At 36.2% G+C, this 21237-nt stretch overlaps 1 protein-coding gene across 2 annotated transcripts in view; it reads left to right on the top strand.

The window, feature by feature from the left end:
• DAB1 (DAB adaptor protein 1) overlaps positions 1-21237 on the top strand; it is a 626843-nt gene that overhangs the window by 595964 nt on the left and 9642 nt on the right. Inside the window, exons 14-17 of one of the 2 annotated variants that reach the window (XM_063427998.1) lie at positions 1267-1320; positions 6193-6255; positions 8115-8223; positions 13760-14302. In XM_063427998.1, coding sequence (XP_063284068.1) covers positions 1267-1320; positions 6193-6255; positions 8115-8223; positions 13760-14302 — 769 coding nt within the window. The remainder of the gene's footprint in view (positions 1-1266; positions 1321-6192; positions 6256-8114; positions 8224-13759; positions 14303-21237) is intronic. The other variant, XM_063427999.1, reaches the window with a different exon arrangement.

The raw sequence follows: 21237 nt of genomic DNA, 5'->3' as shown, positions 1-21237 counted from the left end.
TGTTTCTTTATACATTATGTATTTGGGAGTAATTTGGGCAATTAAAAAATATGTATATTAACTTAGAAGAAAGAAGTTGGCATGGACACATAGTGATATTGTATTTGACTACAGGGTAGGCAACATTTAGCAGTCCAGATGTTGTGGACTATATTTCCCTGATGCTTTGCCACCATCATGGCTGTAAGAGCATTATTGGGGGGTGTAGTCCACATCTGGAGTGCCAAAGGTTAAACAAAGGCAAGTTTAGTGGGTTATGATCAATACTTAAGAAAATTGGGGTTGTTTATTTAATAGAATAATATGATCAACCTTATTAAAGGCCATTGCAGACATAATGTGATGTAGTTTATTGTTCTCTTATTAAATGCAGTTACAGTTACACTTATATCAATAATAAGAACTTTTTGCAAAACTATTGACCCAAATCACATTATGGCCTCGATGTATTATGTCGAATTATCAGAAATATTTCCTTGTGTTGGAAAAAATTCTTCAAAATGATTTATCTAAGAGAACAATAAACTAAGCCTATGGAAAAAAGTATAGATCAAATATTTGAAAGCTTCTTTTTTTTTCTTAAAAGAATGGATTAATTTCTGATGTGGATACAAACAAATGAAATCAAGGTCTATATATTTATATAATTTGAGTCCAGTAATTGATTAATTTTCCCAAGTAGTTTACTTTTTCGATCATTCTATTGTTGGACCACAATCCAAGACAGTCTGCATCTACATGGTTATATCAAAGGTGTATTTTCGAGAAAAAAAGAATCTCAGAATTGTAAATAGAACCTGTACAGTTCTGTCGTATTTTTGCTGTAAAAGTAATACAATTATTTATCAAAAATCTGGCTATATTTTGTTTTTTGTTTTTCAAAGTGTCCCATGTCATTGCTATTGCTCCAGGAAAAGAGGGGCTACTTTCTCTTACAGCCCTTCATCCTGAAATCTTTAAAAGACTCTTTCAGAATCTTAATCCACTTTACCGTGTTTAAGCGCTAGTCCTTTTATTCAATTTCTCTGTTATGCAATAATGGTGACATTTAGTAAACAAGATGAAAGTAGATTCTCCTTCACACTGATTTATAACCATCACTCAGGCATGAATACAACTAATGTTCCATTATTCCTGATTCTCGTTTTTACTATCTATGTATAACCGTTCTTGGCATTACGATAAATGCACATCGTATCCATGTCTGCTCATTATCATTATTTGTTTCATTCATATCATTTCATTTTCATCATTCATTCTCCACAGTCACAGAATGGAGATTTAATCAGATTTGATGATGACTTTTGTGATGTCATAGAGGTAAGTGAGGCTAAAACATGTATATAAACAACAACAAAAAAATAGTCTATATTTGCTGCATTAAATCTATAATTGCAGCCACACAGTTCAAAAAAGGTTTGATTAGTTTGTATTTGTATTTTTTTTTTTTTGGCTCATGGCTCAATTTTTAAACAATTGTAAACAATTAAACAATAAAATTATGCTAAAACAACTCTAACCATTACGATTTTCTGCATTATAAAATATATATTATATAATTTGTTTTATTATAATGTGTAATATATTTTAAAATAGGATTATTGTTATCAATTCCCAGCAATTAGTAGAGAATAACCCTGTTCTATTTTCCTGCGTGATATCAATGGGTACATATAATTAAGAACAGGTTATCTAAACAATGTAGCTGTTATGTATATAGATTATAGATTACATTACCTGCAGATAATCTGATTATGCATGACATAGTCCTTTTAGTAAATATGACATTTAATTAAATATTTAATTTTTACAAATAATATTTTTTAATTAAAAATAGAATAAATTAAATATAGAATACATTTAATCAGTATGTTAGGAAATTTATGTGTTCTGACTTCGCAAAAAAGGAATCTGTGCTACATATCTGTATCCTCCAGGTGTTATTCACACACTGTAAGAAAATAATAATTTACTAGTTTTGAAGGACATCATAAACGTCTTTTTCTGACAAATTTTGCTGTGCATCAGGTTTTTAGATCAACATATTTGGTGAGATTTTTCGTAATATACCGTCAGGAAATGTATATTGCTGGAGATGAGTTTAAATACATTCTTCATAATGCTTAAACTATGGACACAGGGGATATCTGGCAATGTGTGGCCTAGGGGCAAATACAGTCAAATATCCCTTTTTGCACACAAAGCTCCCAGATCTCTGGGCAGATGGTCCAACTCATGCATGTAGTTATGGATTTGACAGATGGAGGCTTTTGGAGATGTGTGGTATGAGGTCGCACATCCCTTCAACTCCATCAGTATGACCTGCGCAGCATGACAACACATTCATGGAAATCCATGCTGCCCAAGAGATGCAGACCATGGAGGGGCATACGCGTCTTTAAAAATCTGGGTCTTATTTGGATTTTTTTTTTCTGTTAATTATCTGTAAACATCTGTTAATTATCTGGAAATGATCAGTTCTGGCGGTCTTTTCCACCATTTATCCTTTGCAATGCTTGCACTTTGTTTTGTGTGTTACTTGTGGTGTAGTCCATTCCATTAATTCATATTCCTGCCTTTATTGTACTCAAAACAAGTATGCTGTTATCTGGTTCTCATCCGCCACTTTAATTATGTCATAAAAAGTGAGGCAGAATAGTTGTAGAATATTCTCACAATATCTTAGTGGGACATTATTTGGCAGGTATAACATCTATTGCACTATACAAAAAGGATAGGTGACACTTTTCAAACTGCTTTTAAAATATTTTAATAAACTGGAACATATTTTTTAACTTCCTCCTCCAAAACAATAGACACATTTTAGAACACTTTGATCAACTTCCAGCTGTCAACAGCTGTCCATGAGTGGTTCACTGGCTTTGCACCTCTTCCCAAGTTGTGTTTCAAAGCTGTTAAATACAGAAAATATAAAAGTCAAGGAATCTACGCATAATGTGGAATAAATGAGGCAAATTGTTGATTCTCTGTTGATCTAATATGCATATACTCACCCAGAATCCCACGCAGTAGTAATATCATTACAAATGTAAGATTTCTGTGGGAAAAGCACGTTTGTGGCCTGATTAGTGTGTGCAGATCTGTGTTTAACAATGCATTGACTACCGACTGATTTCAAGTGGAAGGGGTTTTCAATATCTTTTCCCTACCATAACTTTCTTGGTTTGTTCTCCTGTAGTCATTGCAAAGATTTCCAAACAAGTGCTTAAAACTCATTCTAGAATTGCAATTTGGTCTGTCCCACATGCCTTGATATTTCAAAAAGCATGCTCTAAAACCTAGATTGCATGGAATAAACAGGAAAAATATATAGGGATGTATTCACTAAACAAAGAATTATGGTGAACTGAAAACCAAAGTCACTAATTCTACCTCACCCATAGAGCCAGAAGACCCTAGACCTAGCTTAGACAGAAAAGTTCTATTTCTGGCTGAGGTAGTAGAGATGGGGACCTTCACGTTGTGGTCTCCAGGTAAAATGGTTTGACTCCTTAAAATGAAGTTAGAGCCAGGGGACTCCTGGCTCCATAACCAATACAGCACACTGTGCTTATGCTTCTTGGAGTGTTCCTTTAACTACTTCTTTAACCACTATTTAATGTTCTATGAACCTATCTCATAATTCATGTGGGGCTGATGGAGTATTGTCACTCACATGTAAAGCCAGCTTTACTTATTAAAGTATTTTGTTAATGGCAAGATGTAATGTGACGACAGAACAAGCTCTTTAATATGTATACATAGAGCAATATGTCACTCTGATTATGATGGGTGTAGATGATAATTTACAGAGAATTTCGCTGAGTACGGTTTGTGTGGGAAGACAGACTGCCAAGATGGGTGGCTCCTGGTTATTTTTACAAGGTCTGTAATTAAGAAATTGACAGCACAGGATTCAACAGATGCTGAAGACGGCAGATACATTCTATCTACTGAAAAATAATTTATAATGCTTGAACTTATCAAAAGTGAATTCAATTCTGCTTGTCCTTTGTCTGTTAAATCTAAAACAGCCGAAAAAGGCAGGAAAATGTCTTGTTTTTTTTGGATCTCTTCCCAGTATTTAAATTCCCGATTTGATCTCGCATTATACATGTTCATTTTTCCTAACCAACCTTGAGTAGGGCGTTCTAAATAAGCCATGTTGTTCAAAATGAGGTCAAGTATTCTATAAATGATTCATTCAGAATTTTCTTTGTACCGTAACAAAGAATAGAATCAAGTTGCGGATGGCGGGTATATTTAATACAAAGTGATTTATACCAAGCTATGCCAGCGCCTGTTCAATGTTTAATGTAGGAGTTTAGCATTTATTGTTATCTATGTAGGAACAGTCGCTACAAGTCCATTTTATGTTATTATTTTTGATATCCTTGTTATCTCTATCATTTGTTTATGTAGATATGTACATACAATAGATGTGGTGTTTTGTAAGCAGACCTAATTTTATCAACAGCGATTCAATGCTCTACTGGTTATAAGGGATAAGTACACACGCAGATTAGAAGTTAAACAGTTACTCCACCACCATGACCATTTGATTTGAAGTGGTCAGAGACTTGGAGAGTATATTTGTAGCATTTCACCATGAAATGTTGCACATACAGACAAAATGTACTTTGCTGCTGGAGGGGGGAGAGTTCCAGGCTGGAACTGTTAACATTAATTGTGTGTTTACTGGGAGTTTGTTGTCAGCGTGCATAGCAATACTGGTGATAGACAACCAATACTGGCACAGCCCTCCTATGCCACACAAGTCCACCCCCCAGTAGTCCTCTGTGACATCACCAGAGGAGGAGCTGACTGCAGGGAAAACTCGGCCTCGACATGGGATCACCGGTGCACGCTCGCTCTCTCAAACAGTATCTTAATAAAACATAATTTTTGGGTGGAGTTATTTTATAAGAAGAATGGGATACAGAGAATGGGATACATAGTTACATAGTTACATAGTTACATAGCTGAAAAGAGACTTGCGTCCTTCAAGTTCAGCCTTCCTCACATATGTTTTTGCTGTTGATCCAAAAGAAGGCAAAAAAAAAAAGTTTGAAGCACTTCCAATTTTGCAACAAACTAGGAAAAAATTCCTTCTTGACCCCAAAATAGCAGTCAGATGTCTCCTTGGATCAAGCAGCTATTACCCCACTAATTATAAATTATATCCCTGTATGTTATGTTTTCGCAAGTATTTATCCAATTGCAGTTTAAACATCTGTATGCACTCGGATAAAACCACCTCTTCGGGCAGAGAATTCCATATTCTTATTGCTCTTACTGTAAAAAAAGCCTTTTCTTTGCCTTAGATGAAATCTGGAAATCTGCCTTAGTCTGAAGCATCTGGGTTCTTCTGCTGGTGTTAATATAGTCTTCAAGAGTCTTCTTGATATAGCATATCTCCCAACATCAGCATCCACAGAAATAGGATGCCAGTGGGAGGGGGTTAAAGCAGGCAGATCAGAGACATGATTGCGTTACTGGCTCTGCCTCCAAAAGGAGCGGGGAAGCCCCATTATAGGAAGGTCAGACTGGCATGAATGCACTCCAGGCTACCTGCCTAATATTTACAATCAGCCCACTGAGGATAGACCCTATAGGGAGCAGTGTTTCAGTGTTCTATGCAGGGTCTTAGCGCCATGAGCGCTGCGCGAGTATGTCTGATGCGCTATGCTTGTGACACAGAATGCTTGGGAACAGTTCCCTGGCGTCCACTAATGCAAGACACCCCAATAATTTGTCCCCCATGTTAATTTAATCATTTATTTAACAAACAGCTCCTCATTGAATACTGTTGCCATATTGTCTTTGAATTCATCCTCTGGAAACCATAACATATACAGTATCTGAATAAAAGGCGACGTTTTATATATTTGTACTTTTTAATAGCAATTTTAATATCATTTAATCACTCAGCCATATCACATGTTCTGTATTATTAAAGAAGTTAGATTATTACTGCTGAAATCGATGAACACTGTCTTTATGAAACTCTTTTTAATAGAGCAAAATTGAGTTTCTTGGTAAATTAACACAAGATTACATAACAGCCTCTTTTGTGAATTGCATATTTGTATTTTCACTGAATCAATGTCTGACATACCACTATTTATGAGCTTGTACTTATAAGAAATCAGTAATGTTGGGTTTTTTGTCTTATTTTTTGTTTTCTCTTAGGCTGTTACCCAATTAGCGCTTTTTGGAGATATGTCTACTCCTCCTGACATAACGTCTCCCTCCGTAAGTGTGATTTATGATATTTAAACTTTACACAACATTTAAGAGCAAGTGTATGAATTGGTGTTCCTTTAGGTGGACCTGCCATGCTTTTGTTTTTAGAATACTGGAAGTCTTCAGCAAAATCTCTTATTCAACCAAAATGTGTTTGTTTAAAGGGGAACTAATGAGCTTAATCAGAATGCTTGAATTTTAATAAATAGCATATGCTGTCATAATGAACTGGCCATTGAAGTAATCTACCCCATGGAAAGCTTGACTCCCCATGGCTAGTAGTTAGTTAGTTAGTTATAAGTTCTTGGCCAACTCCCACTATTTTATGTCTGTTATAGGCTAGCAGAACAATACGCACGTTGTAGTTCATAAACACCTGAGGTGGGAGAAGCTTAAAGGAACACTATAGTCACCTAAATTACTTTAGCTAAATAAAGCAGTTTTAGTGTATATATCATTCCCCTGCAATTTAACTGCTCAATTCACTGTCATTTAGGAGTTAAATAGCTTTGTTTCTGTTTATGCAGCCCTAGCCACACCTCCCCTGGCTATGATTGACAGAGCCTGCATGAAAGAAAAACTGGTTCCACTTTCAAACAGATGTAATTTACCTTAAATAATTGTATCTCAATCTCTAAATTGAACTTTAATCACATACAGGAGGCTCTTGCAGGGTCTAACAAGCTATTAACATAGCAGGGGATAAGAAAATCCTAATTAAACAGAACTTGCAATAAAGAAAGCCTACATAGGGCTCTCTTTACAGGAAGTGTTTATGGAAGGCTGTGCAAGTCACATGCAGGAAGGTGTGACTAGGGTTCATAAACAAAGGGATTTAACTCCTAAATGGAAGAGGATTGAGCAGTGAGACTGCAGGGACATGTTCTATACACCAGAACTGCTTCATTAAGCTAAAGTTGTTCAGGTGACTATAGTGTCCCTTTAATATATCTGTTCTATTTATTTAATTATGGCTCTCACAGTTAGGATACCCTTTCTAGTTAAGTTGGACTTTTCATAATGCCATATCAATCTTTTGGGCAAGATGACATGACAGCAATAGGTTTTGTGGATCATTAGGTTTTTAATTAGATTATGTGTCCAAGCCCACCTTTCTCACAACCCTCTACATTTAACTCAAGTATTGACCATTAGTCAAGTCACATAGGTACTTGTTTTTTTGAAAATATGTACAGGAAGGCACACCCATAGAAAAAGTAGAAATAGTACTTAAATGCGGTACTATGTAAAAGAGCGGGAATGTGGGAGGAACAGGACTGATGGCTATATGTTAATTAATTATGTAAATATATCTGGATCATTTAAGGATCAAACAGGATTTGAGGCAATGCCCAATATGTTGAATATTATTATAATCATATTTATTTTTCTCATTATTAATGTAGACTACTTGGTAAAAGGTGATATTGTGAAATGCAGTGATATTCATAAAACAGTTTGCTGAAAAATAACTAAAAAATGTTCAGTAAATTTGTCAGATTTGAAACAAATAGAAGACGAATACTTTGGTCTAAATCAGTGGTTCACAAACCAGACCTCATGCCCACCCAACTACCAGTCCAGGGTTTAGGGATTACCCAGTTGTGTCTAAGGAGCTTTTAGAAAAAAATAACTCTGTAGACACAACTGGGTAATACCTAAATCCTGGACTGGTAGTGGGGCGTAAAGTCTGGTTTGGGAATACCTGGCCTAAGTTGAAAATTCACCACAAATAACTGCGTCATTAACTCCATTAAACATTTTAACAAATCATATTTATATATTATGTGATTTTTTTTTTTTGGTAATGTATGTTTTTCTAATAAAATCTATTGTTGCTCCTTTTCTTCTTTTTTTATATTTTGCAGACTCCTGCGACTCCAGGTGATGTTTTTATGACATGTCCCTCCCAGCTTTATCCTTCCACCGCTGCTCCCATTCATGGAACCTTTCCCTACAACCCACTTTTACCATCAGGTGAAAAAAAGCCCACGGCAGTTCTCGAAATTGGGATTTATTCACTAAACAGCAGAATGCCAACTTGGAAAGTTTAGATCAATTTAAAACAAAATCTCCAACAAATGATGACTAGCACCAGGGGAGATAGAAATTAACAGAATTATGCACTAAAGTGTGACATGTCAGGAATTCTAAGTGAATTCAAAGTGAATTTTAAATTTTAGGACAAAATTAGAACTGCCAAACTGAAAACAAGATACTTTTTCCAAGTTAGCTCTTTTAACCTAAAATGTGAAATTAACTTTAATGAATAACTCTCTTCGTGTCTATCTCTGCTGTTCTGGTCTGAACTTTGCAACTTTGCATCTTACGGCTAAAATATTTAATTTAATTATTATATTATGGATGTATTCGGAAGCTACATTCTGCACATTAAGTTTTGACAGATCAACTTGCAGATGTAGCATAATGCAGCCAAAAATAGATTTGGATTCTTTAAATAGCTTGCTATTTAGATAACAGACCCCAAATATATTGCCATTTCAATGATTTTGGACAGCACATCATATTAGAAGGATTATATTCACAATCACTCAAAATGCTACATGTATCAAACAGTAGGTAACAGGTAAGTCGGTTGCTTTCAAACCAATGATTTGCTGTTAATAGTCAATAGAAGATCCCAAGAAGCAGTGAAACCGTCGGATTCTCTGTATATCTGTTATCTAGACTTAATCATTGAGGTTCCACTGGCATACATATAGCGCACTGTATCAGTGATTTCTTTGTCAAAATGTTACATATGTAAGACAGTGTCATTTTAATCTCCTGACTTCCAGCTGAGTATCCAGTTTCCTTCTTATTAGAAGATTATTTTGTAAAAGTCTTACGTTGATATAAAAACTAAGGGCAGTTTTTGACATCTGATGACTTATAGGGACACTCACTACCCATATAACAGAGTATCACGTAATAAATATAATTTTGACCTGGTACCAGATACATTGTTTTGACGAAACTGTCTATATTTAGCCACAATAAAGAACATTCACCTAGCAAACACAGAGCATTTTACTAGTGTGTAGCAGGACATTACAGGCCATTCTAGCCTCCATGTTGCTAAATGATAGCTCAATGTTTCTCATTTATATTTGTCCATGAATGAGAAGCAGACTGGTGAATGAGTGCACATGCTTTTCTTTCTTGGTCCATAAAGCTTATTATAGCTACTGTGATGTCTCTCCTTTCTGGTGACATTACAGTACTCCCTTTGAGAAAAAAAAAAGACTGAATGAGAAATCTTATGCACGTTTTGGTCCGAGCAGAACAGGATTATCCATAAGATGAATCAAGGCAACTGCCTAGGGACCAGAGATTAGACAGGGACCCTGCAATCATGGACTTGCTTGGCCCCATTAATCATCTCTGTAAAGAATGAAGGAGATGGGGGCAAACTAGTAACCTCCCAGGGACTTGTGTGATATTAGTTCTTCTCTGCAGTCTCTGAAGCAAAACAAGAATACTGTTGATTCAAATATTTTAATATAGTCTACATGTACCAAGACATACAAAATTAAATATACGTCATCTCATAATGTTATATGTCTTAATATACACATAGCAGTTTCAATTTAGAATAAAAAATCTAAATATATCCATTATCAGATACATATACTCTATGTATATCAGCTGGTTAGAGCGCTGGTAACGTTTAGAATTGGGAAACCCAAGTTCGAATGCTGGTCAGACCACCTCAACAGTAAATGTCCTTGGCCAGGCATCTAACGATATATATGGCTACTTCAAATCCTCATGGCTTGTAAGTTTGTTTGAGCAAAGCTTTCTTCGCCTTCAAATATCTCATTTCTATAATTGTAAAGCACTATGGAATATGTTAATGATATATAAATGCTATATAAAGGCCTCTAGAGCAGGGGTTCTCAACCCAGTCCTCAAGGACCCCCTACCAGTCCATGATTTAGAGATTACCCTGTTGTGTATAAAGTGTTTGTTGCCCCCTCCCCCCCCCCCCAAAAAAAAAAAACACATTAGACAAAGCAGGGTAATCCCTAAATCCTGGACAGTTCGGGGGTCCTTGAGGACTGGGTTGAGAACCCCTGCTCTAGAGATTAGGAACATGAAATCATTACATGAGGGAGAAAAATACATCAATCAACATTCTGGCTAGAGGATTTTTTATATTGATTCTACACAACACACCAATCAAGTGAATTCAATGGTTTAATTTGTTTAAATGGAGGAATTGGATAGCAGTGTGTGGAGTAACCAAATGCATTCTAACCACAGGGGTAGATAGGGCAATGTCTAAGATATGTCAACATGTCAACATGGCAAATATTTTACTAGACCATTGACTTTTTGATTTCAGTTCAGAAATTGCAAAAATAACATTTGAAAAAAAATTGCAAAAAGTAAATTGCAAAAAAACATTTCCAAGAATGTATATATATTATGTGATAAATAGAATGTATTACTGATTAGAACTAAGTTTCAATGAAATAAGGCAGGGGTGCACCCGAGGGAAGAGAAGAAGAAGGGGGAAATGATGATTTAAGTAGATTTTAATGGAATCCAAATTTGCTACATTATAGTCTATAGAAAAGAGCAATTGAAAGTTATACAATTTAATAAATTATCCAGAAATGGTTTAGAGGAGAAGACAAGCTCCTTGAAAATATTGAGAGCATGTGGGTAAATTAATCAAGGTAGAAAACCGTTTTAGGCAGGGGCAAAGTGCAAAATAAAAAGCAATCACCATGGAAACAAGAATTTCTATCAACATTTAGTCATTTGCATTGTTTTGTCTTGATAAACCGCCCCATAAAACTCGTCCATAGTCCTATCCGTTCCTCACATACCATATCATTTTTTACCATTTTAAGAGGGTTGAGGTTTTTCCTCTTATGTCTATTTTATTGCAGATTCGTTAGGAGTAAGAACTGTTTACATTTTTATGGGAGCTTCTTATTTTTTGCACCCCCACAGAATACTTTCTAAAAGCCATATAGAGAGCTGAATAAAATTACACATCCTTCTCATACTATGAAATTATTACAACCTCAAATGTTTCCTATGGAAAAGAAAGATTGTACCATATACTTAATTCTAAACAGACAGCTATTATTGGCCTCAATTTTGTTCACATTTTATAGTAGACTGTATAATTTGTTAAATGCAAGATGGATAGTCAATTTTATCAGAATTCTTTAACTACAACCTGACTCAATACTGACATCTTGTGGCCAATGTTCATATATATTATCTAAGTAGAATTATTTGTTTTTGCCTCCACCCCCCCAAAAAAAAATTGTCAATATAAACTTATTCTTATACTTGTTCAGTATTTCCGAAAATCAATCATGTGTTTGTTTTAGGAATATTTGCATGTGTTTGTTTTAAGAATATTACACGCACAATAACAAATGAACATCAATGCAATAACATGAGTAAATATATCATTGACCATTTATTTAACGGGATATAGAATATAAAAATCATATCATTTTTAAGCCTCTGAAAATGTTATATTTCATGTACATCTAACACATGGAATCATGTAAAGAAAATGTATCAAACATATGGCATCCATTAAACTAGCTAGTTAGAAAGTGCAATGTTTATGTATTTCTGAAGTTCAATGTGAACCAATGTTTCTACCCATTTACATGCTCTCCCATAAATTCCCCAAACACATCAGCATATCATGGCATGTCAATAAGGTTGCACCATAATAGAAGCTCCATAGGTTTATTTGCCACCTTGACCAAAGGACAAAGTTGGAATGTGATAGCCCCTTCAGAAATATTAAAATAGTAAGTAATATGGTTTAGTCGGCACCATGCTGACATTCTGGGAACACCTGTATTTGTGTTTGCATGACTCTGGTGCACCCACTTTAACAAATGTTTCATGTTCTACTAATTTGATTTGTCATTGACTTTGATGGGAACTCACCTCCCCAAATCAAGTTCAATTTGCAACGCTTTCCTCCATGCTTAATTGCTCATATACGCTCAATAGTTTTGTCTTTAAAGACATTAGTGTTTTATAGGCTGAACAAATCCACACAAAGTGCTTTCATACTCATGTTGGAAGTGGGTTAAAGGGATGCTCTAAGCACCGAAACAACTTTAACTTAATGAAGAAGTTTTAATGTAGCTCATGCCCCTGCAGTCTCATTGCTCAATTCTCTGCCATTTAGGAGTTAAATCACTTTTGTTTCTGTTTATGCACCCTTGTCACACCTCCCTTGGCTTTGACTCACACAGCCTGTATAAAAAATAATGTTATTTTCAATCAGGTCTAACAGCCCAGGGTGTTTACTTTAGAAATAGATTTTAGGCCCTTCACATAGAAAAGCATTGCTTCAATGCTATCCTATGGGGAATTTACTTATGCTGGATTTCCTCATGCAGAGCGTGAGGACATCCAGCATCATTTAGGTGAAACAAATGTAGAAAGGTCCAGGCACTCCAAAACGCAAAAAAAGCAATTTATTAAACCTACAGCCAAATCACAACGTTTCGACCTACAGTGAGGGGGAAAAGTATTTGATCCCTTGCTGATTTTGAATGTTTTCCTACTGACAAAGAAATGATCAGTCTATAATTTTAATGGTAGGTGTATTTTAACAGTGAGAGACAGAATAACAAAATAAAAATCCAGAAAAAAGTTATATTGATTTGCATGTCAATGAGTGAAATAAATATTTGACCCCTTCGACTTAGTACTGAGTGGCAAAACCCTTGTTGGCTATCACAGAGGTCAGACGTTTCTTGTAGTTGGCCACCAAGTTTGGACACATCTCAGGAGGGATTTTGTCCCACTCCTCTATGAAGATCCTCTGCAAGTCATTAAGGTTTTCGAGGCTGGCGTTTGGCAACTGGAACCTTCAGCTCCCTCCACAGATTTTCTATGGGATTAAGGTCTGGAGACTGGCTAGGCCACTCCAGGACCTTAATGTGCTTCTTCTTGAGCCACTCCTTTGTTGCCTTGACTGTGTGTTTTGGGTCATTGTTATGCTGGAGTAGCCATTCACGACTCATTTTCAATGCCCTTGCTGAAGTAAGGAGGTTCTTACCCAAGATTTGATGGTATATGGCCCCGTCCATCGTCCTTTTGATGTGGTGCAGTTGTCCTGTCCCCTTAGCATAAAAAAGCAAAGCATAATGTTTCCACCTCTATGTTTGACGGTGGGGATGGTGTTCTTGGGGTCACAATACTCACAATACCATTATCTTAGGTAGGGTGTGGACTTGGTGACAAGTATGGAACCATCCAGTGCTTCGCAATCATGTACCTATCACTCACATTTATTTGTATTCCATGATATAAAGAAGGTACAGAGAAAGCCAGCTCCTTTTTGATTATTTTGTTGGTGTTGTCTCATATATTTTATAGCTTCCACACATAAGATACACAAAACACCTATCTTATTATATATATTAAAATGATAAGTAAAATTTGTTTTTTGCCTAATTGTACTATGAAAAATACAATGCATTAATGTTCAGTTTTTGTTTCTTGGTTACAGGTTATGTTGCGATGGGAGCTGTCCAACCATCTTTCTGGGGACAACAACCATTGGTTCAACCGCAAATGGTCCTGAGTGGCCAACCCAATGTTGCTCAGGTTATGCAGGGAAGCCAAACAATAGCATGGGCTCAACCAGGCCTTTACCCAACTCAACAACAGCCATGGCCAACCCTGCCTGGCCAGTTTCCACCCACTGCCTTCATGCCAACACAAACTGTTTTGCCTTTTCAAGCAGCTATGTTTCAAGGTACTAGTGCTCCTGTAGCCGCAGTTCAACCAACTAGTGACTCCATGAGGACAAGTCCACTACGACCTGGACAGAAATTAGGAAAAGATGCATTTAGAGATTTTCAGATGGTAAATCCTCCTCCAGTGCCATCACGACAACCAGACCAGCCTACCCTTCCATGTACCTCAGAGGCCTTCTCAAGTTATTTTGAAAAAGTTGGGCTGTCACAGGATACCGATGATTGCGATGACTTTGATATTTCACAATTAAATTTGACACCCATGACTTCCACATCACCATCAACCAATTCACGTGAGTATAACTTGACCTGGGCTAAGTATTTGTGCTAAAGATGTTCGTGCAGAATTAGTTAGCCTGTAAACAATTGTAAACGTATTCCAAAAAGTTATGAAAGTAATATCATTTGTTGGACCCATAAAGTAAAATAAACTTTGGTTGCAGAATGATGGAACACGTTTCAATCTAGGTAAAGGTAAAAGTGCAAATTTCACTGTACATACAGCTTGATTTTAAAGTGTATCTGTCATGGCACTTTTAAAAAAGCACGCAATTATTTCTATCTAGCAGAATTGCTAGCAAATGTATAATTTAGATAGAAAACTTAAAAACGGGTATTTCTCCCACCTGTCAATCAATTTTTGGCCATAGACTCCTGTGTTAAAGAACTAAGTGAAAGAGAGAGCAGAAGACACCTCTCATAGGCGATCCTTCTCTTCTCCATGCATAGCAACCACAGCACATGCACTATGGTTGCTATGATCACTGCCTAGCTGGCGCTGCAAGTGCTGGCTAGGGAGTATAGAAATACAGTGACACCGGAATGTGCTGGATGGAAGGTGCGTTAATATTTAAAAAATGTTGCATTGAATACATCAGGTATCTCGGTGATAATGATGTATTCAATGTATTTAGTGGGATTTATGCTAAAGTGGTTCTATCATGGCAGTGTCACTTGAAATGAAAGAGGATTAAAGTTCGGTCTATACATTGTGCTAGTATAAACTGGTATAAATAGAACTGAGCCCTGTTGATGTCAGCAGTACTGAAGTAAGAAGAAGCCTACAGCTCTATGAGCATCAATGGACAGTCAGTATGTTATATTACATACATGTTGAGTTCATTTATACCAATTCTAACCTTGAAATGCAGCTCGATGAGAAAGCCATTGGCATCTATGGAGCTTCATATCAGTATAAAGTATAATGTTCATTTGAAACAATGGAGAGAATGAATGTGTCTGTGCTTCCGAAATACGCGGTACGTGATATTAACAGCTTAATGTTTAGTGTATTGTACAATTATACAAAGTATGTTTTGTAAGCACATTTTCCTTATCTAGCTTTTGCACACACCACGCTTCTTTTTGTTCTTACAACAACAAAAAAAGAGATCATAAAAAGATTTCTTTTTTTTTTTTAAATTAACTTTCTGAATGTTTCATGTAAACATGTTTTTTTTCTGCTCAGCTGGGATTTTTTAAGTAACGGGATTTACAATTTCAAACATTATTAATAACTGGTTTTTTCATAATATTATTGTTTGAAACATTAAACAGTAAAAAAACAATAAATATTTAAATATAATGAGAGGGAGACAGAAATGGATGGCAAATACATTGGCAAAAAAGGTGGATAGATAGATAGATAGATAGATAGATAGATAGACAGATAGACAGGCAGATTATAGATAGACTGACAGACAGACAGATAGATAGATAGATAGATAGATAGATAGATAGACAGGCAGATTATAGATAGACAGACTGACAGACAGATAGATAGATAGACAGATTATAGATAGATAGACAGACTGACAGACAGATAGATAGATAGACAGATAGACAGATAGACAGGCAGTTTATAGATAGATAGACAGACTGACAGACAGATAGACAGACAGACAGACAGATTATAGATAGATAGACTGACTGACAGACAGATAGATAGATAGATAGATAGATAGATAGATAGATACACAGACAGACAAATAGTCATAATAAGGTTTTGGTGTTGTAGAAAAATATTCTTTATATTTCTGTACTTTATTGATTATAAGTTGTTTTAGAACATTTTACACTCTTGTGAATCCAAAGTGCTGATAAATGAAGCATATAAATAGTATCACTATTTGGCTATTTTAACAATGCCAAAGTAGTAGCTTAAGTAATTAAGGTTAAAGTTCTATGCTTGGAGCAATTAGCAGGAATAATCCGGTTGATTTGCTAGAGCCGACGTGTTTACATTTGGTGTTGCAGCAAAGTTACATCAAAAATACTAATTAATTAGTAGCTGTGACAGCAGTTAGCAAAAAAAAATCGTTCCATACAGAACGATAGAAACAATATTCTCTCCCTAAAAAAAATGGACCGTCTGTAACTAGTTAAGGTCCAGTGTTCTGGGTAAATTTGTATATATAATGCCCTATTCCTGTGTCTATTGAGTTAATAGAGGATGCTCAGTAACCTGGCCTCTGAAGTCATTAGGGCGAGGAAGTGCCCCGTTTCCCTATCCTAAATCGACATACCTCTTGTAGTGGCTAGGGCTGTCCAAGCTCCTCGTGATTCTCCAAATTAAACCCAGAACATCCGTCCTTCACACTAAAAAGTATTAGTGAGAGGCGTGAGTATTAAAATTAAACAAAAACCTCTAAATTAAATATTTCAGTTTCGCCTCTGTGAAGTCCTGATTGAAGATATTCTATCTTATTAAACAAAAATGGCCAAAAACCGAAAATCCATTGAAACCAATGCAAATAATTTTAAATAATTACATACCTAAATTGCTAGCATATTTATAGATACAAAGTGTCTATTACAAAATCTGCTCAGAAGAACACATATTATCAGTAACCTTAACTGAATATTTTGGTTTATATGGCAGTGATAATAGCTTCACAATTGACAGGAAAATTTCCTTTTTTGAAGTAGATAAATTGTAACAAATATTGCTTCTTGGGTTCAATTTGTCTTAGTTTATTGGTTGTTTATCATGATGATTGCTCTAGATATTATACAGTATTATTATTTTTTAATTATATATTGCCTTCTCGATAACTGAGCAATTTTATTTTTGATTAAAGGGACACTATAGTCACCAGAACAACTATAGCTTAATGTAGTATAGTCAGTCCCTGCAGGCCTTTTAATGTAAACACTTTTTTTTCAGAGAAAAGGTAGCATTTACATTAACGCCTAGGGCCCCTTCCAGAGGCAGCCACTAGAGGTACCTCCTGGGTCAGTGCTGCACGTTCAGGAGACACTGAACTTTCCAAAGTGCCTCTCTATGAGGAGATGATGATTGGCCAAGGTGGCATTTGGCTCAACCCACCTCCTTGGTTGAGCGCATCAGAATTGACGATCTCAGCCAATCCAATGGTTTCCTACAGGATGGATGGTTCTAGTGTTTGCTGTGTTTTGCTTTCTCTTTATGCAATAAATTAGTTATTTTGCTGGTTGTACCCCTATCATTGTGATGATTGAACTACAAATCTTCAGTATTACCTACGACCCAGTTTCATTGCTAGATCCATTGCAAACAGTATCATTTTTCCAAAACTCCTGATCCTGATCTGCCCATGTTCTTGTTCCCTAAAACCAAATGTCCTGATTCCACTTTTGACTATCACTGCTTCCTGTGTTGGCATCAACTGCAAATGTCCTGTAGATCTCCACTCTTTGTTCTTTGTTGCTGGGAGCAGTTATAAGCAATGCTCCGAGTATTCATTGGGCTGAGTACCTTAACGGGTTCAATCATTTACAAATAGTTTCACCCCAGATTTATGAAGTCCCCATTGTCTAGCCCCAAGTTGTCTGGGCCCATACCTTTCTCACATGGTGCTGTGAATGGAAAACTAGTGACAGACTGAGAACATCAGCTGACACTCTTAGTATCGCACAGTCTTAGGCTTCTCCTAGGCTTCCTTATTAAAGACAGAAAACATGGGCCTGAGCAGATGGGTGCCATCTTCACAACATTGGGGTTAAACTGTTCATAAACCACTTAATGTAAAATGATGCCCAGGACCTTCAGGCACCATAACAACTTCATTGAGATTAAGTTGTTTGTGTGTTCAGAGTGTTACATCTATACTCTCAATGCCTGAAAAAAATAAAAATTTAAACACTATTCTTTTTTACAAAAATCGGATTTTATCCACGCCTTAAAGAAGGATCTGCCAATGGACAAAACTGATTGTAATCCAAAGCACTGTTAAAGTACTGACAAACCATGTGATGGGGAAGGGTAAATAGATTGTCGCTGCAATGTCTTAAAAGCAAACTTTGATCACTGTCACTCTTAAATAGATTCATTTATTGATCACAGGAAAAAAGAGGATGTTCTATGTCATAGGAAGACTTCATGCAATCAATATATCTCAGAGCAAAACAGGTTGTAATAGCAATAGCGTGCTGTAAAAAATCACATATCCTTTAACCCCTTAAGGACCAAACTTCTGGAATAAAAGGGAATCATGACATGTCACACATGTCATGTGTCCTTAAGGGGTTAAGTGCATATATATATAGCTATTTATAAAATATATATAAAAGGATCTAATAGTCTGATCTTTAAGATCAAATATTGTTTTTCTCAAAATAAAAAAGTCTTGGATTACATGAACATTTGGTTTAAAATACACATAGAAATTTTTATTTTTCTCTAGTACCTGTGAACATTCATCTATTGATATATTTTTTCAGATTTTAGTTATGTCGGACTGCACTAGCCACAGACTGTGACTATAGTGAGAACACACGGATACATCCTCAGTTGTACTATTTGCAATTTCATTCTATTTTTGTTACAACATAAAACGTTTCACAGCTGTTCCTGAAATTTTCTTCAAGGGACACTTTGGAAAACGGAAAAAGAAAATAATGCAAATAAATAAATAAATAAATAAAGAGAATAACTGAAAAAGTGGTTCATATTTTCTTTTAGAGAAACGGCTGTTTATTATGAAGTTGGTCCTTACTGATTTCCATTGTGCAGGGAGACAGTTAATAAAGTTATTTCTGAATGACATTGTGTATGGCACAGCGATACAAAACAAATTTGTAGGGAAACGAATTGAAACAAAACGTGTACATGTATTGGATTTGTTTAACTATTTTATTTCCTATCTCCTTCCTGCCTATAATTTGGAGAATCGATAGGATAAAACTGTAACTGGGAAATATTTACGTTATAAATGTGCTTCGCTCCTGGCTTAGCCCTTGTTTCTATACAAACAGTAATGCTATAACCCTGTTCCTGCACTGGTTGTGCCTAGATTTGTTTAGGCAATGCCATGTTCGTGTGCTAGTTTATATCTAGATGCTGTGCTGACTGTACTTAGATATTTATTGTGCTTGCTGTATCTGGATTATGTGCAGGCTGTGCTTAGTTTCTGTGCCAGGTTGTTCTTTGATATGTTGCTGGCTCTGATTAGTTCCAACGCCGGCTGTGCCTAGATATTTTGCCAGCTGTGTTTAGTTCCAGTGTTGTTTGTGTCTACATCCTATGCTGTCTGTGTCTACTTCCAATGATGGCCGTGCCTAGTTCCAAAGCTGGCTGTGCCTCGATATTGTGCTAGATGTGTTTAGTTCCAGTGTTGTTAATGTCTACATTGTGTGCTGTCTGTGTCTACTTCCAATGATGGCTGTGCCTAGTTCCAATGCTGGCTGTGCCTAGATATTTTACCAGCTGTGTTTAGTCCTAGTGTTGTTTGTGTCTACATCCTATGCTGTCTGTGTCTACTTCCAATGATGGCTGTGCCTAGTTCCAATTCTGGCTGTGCGTAGATATTTTGCCAGCTGTTGTTAGTTCCAGTGTTATTTGAGTCTACATCCTATGCTGAGTGTGTCTACTTCCAATGATGGCTGTTCCTTGTTCCAGTGCTGGTTGTACCTAGATATTGTGCTAGATGTGTTTAGTTCCAGTGTTGTTTGTGTCTACATCCTGTGCTGTCTGTGTCTACTTCCAATGATGACTGTTCCTAATTCCAACGTCGGCTGTGCCTAGATATTGTGCAAGCTGTGTTTAGTTCCATAGTTGTTAATGTGTACATCCTGAGCTATGTGTCTACGTCCAATGATGGCAGTGCCTAGATCCAGTGCTGGTTGTGCCTAGATATTGTGCTAGCTGTGTTTAGTTTTAGTGTTGTTAGTGTCTACATCCTGTGCTCTCTGTGTCTTGTCCAGTGTTGCCCGTGCCTTGTTCTAATGCTGGCTATACCTACATATTGTGCTTGCTGTGTTTAGTTCCAGTATTGTTAGTGTCTACATCCTGTACGGTCTGTGTCTACTTCCAGTGAAGGCTGTGCCAAGTTTCAGTGCTGACTGTGCCTACATATTGTGCTAGCTGTGTTTAGTTCCAGTGTTGTTTGTGTCTACATCGTGTGTTGTCTGTGTCTACTTCCAGTGAGGGCTGTGCCTAGATCTCGAACTGACTATTTTTAAATCCTGTGATGACTGACAAGGTCTTAGAATTATGTGTCTTACATTCCGTTTGTTCAATTTCTGGTAAAATGCTGAACCTTTATTCCCACAACAAATACCTGTTCTTAGCACTTAGCTACTTTTGATGCAGAATTCCCAGTTACCGGTAAAGCAATTTTCTCTATAGAAAAAGAAGACAAAAAGTTTAAATACATCCTTTTTGTTCACTAGGTTATGTTCACAAAATCAAAATCGAGACTTAGTTATTTAGTGTTCAATATAACATCTCTATATATACACCTCGCTCTTTGGTTTGCTTGGCAATCAGTGCCCCTCCCTTTTTAATTATGTGTGTATTTACCAAGGGAACATAAATTACCAACAAATATAGATTGAGATGTGTATTTAATTTCCTATGATTTCATAGGGATCATTAAAGTGAGAAAATAATAAGCTTGGTATTGAAACAAATAGGAATGTGTAATTGAAACATATCTGTAACACAGTAAATCCAATTATCCAAGAAAAACGCCTTATCTCACTTTGCGGTAATCAGGTTTATAACATTACAATTTCTGAAAATCTTTTTCCAAGGGACAAAAAGCTCCACATCTCTGTATGTCGGTAACATTCGTGAATCTGCATCAAACAATATACGCTATTCCCCATTTGTTGGTAATATTAACAATCAAATGAAAATATACATGACTTGAGCAACGTAGGCCCTATTCACCACGCACAACTAATTCTACTGTTCTGTCTGTTGTCTTGTTATGTTCGGTAAATGGCTTCAGTTATCATGTCTCCT

Source organism: Pelobates fuscus, chromosome 7, assembly GCF_036172605.1.
Source record: "Pelobates fuscus isolate aPelFus1 chromosome 7, aPelFus1.pri, whole genome shotgun sequence".
Classification (NCBI taxonomy): domain Eukaryota; kingdom Metazoa; phylum Chordata; class Amphibia; order Anura; family Pelobatidae; genus Pelobates; species Pelobates fuscus.
This window is presented reverse-complemented; position numbering and strand designations above follow the sequence as displayed.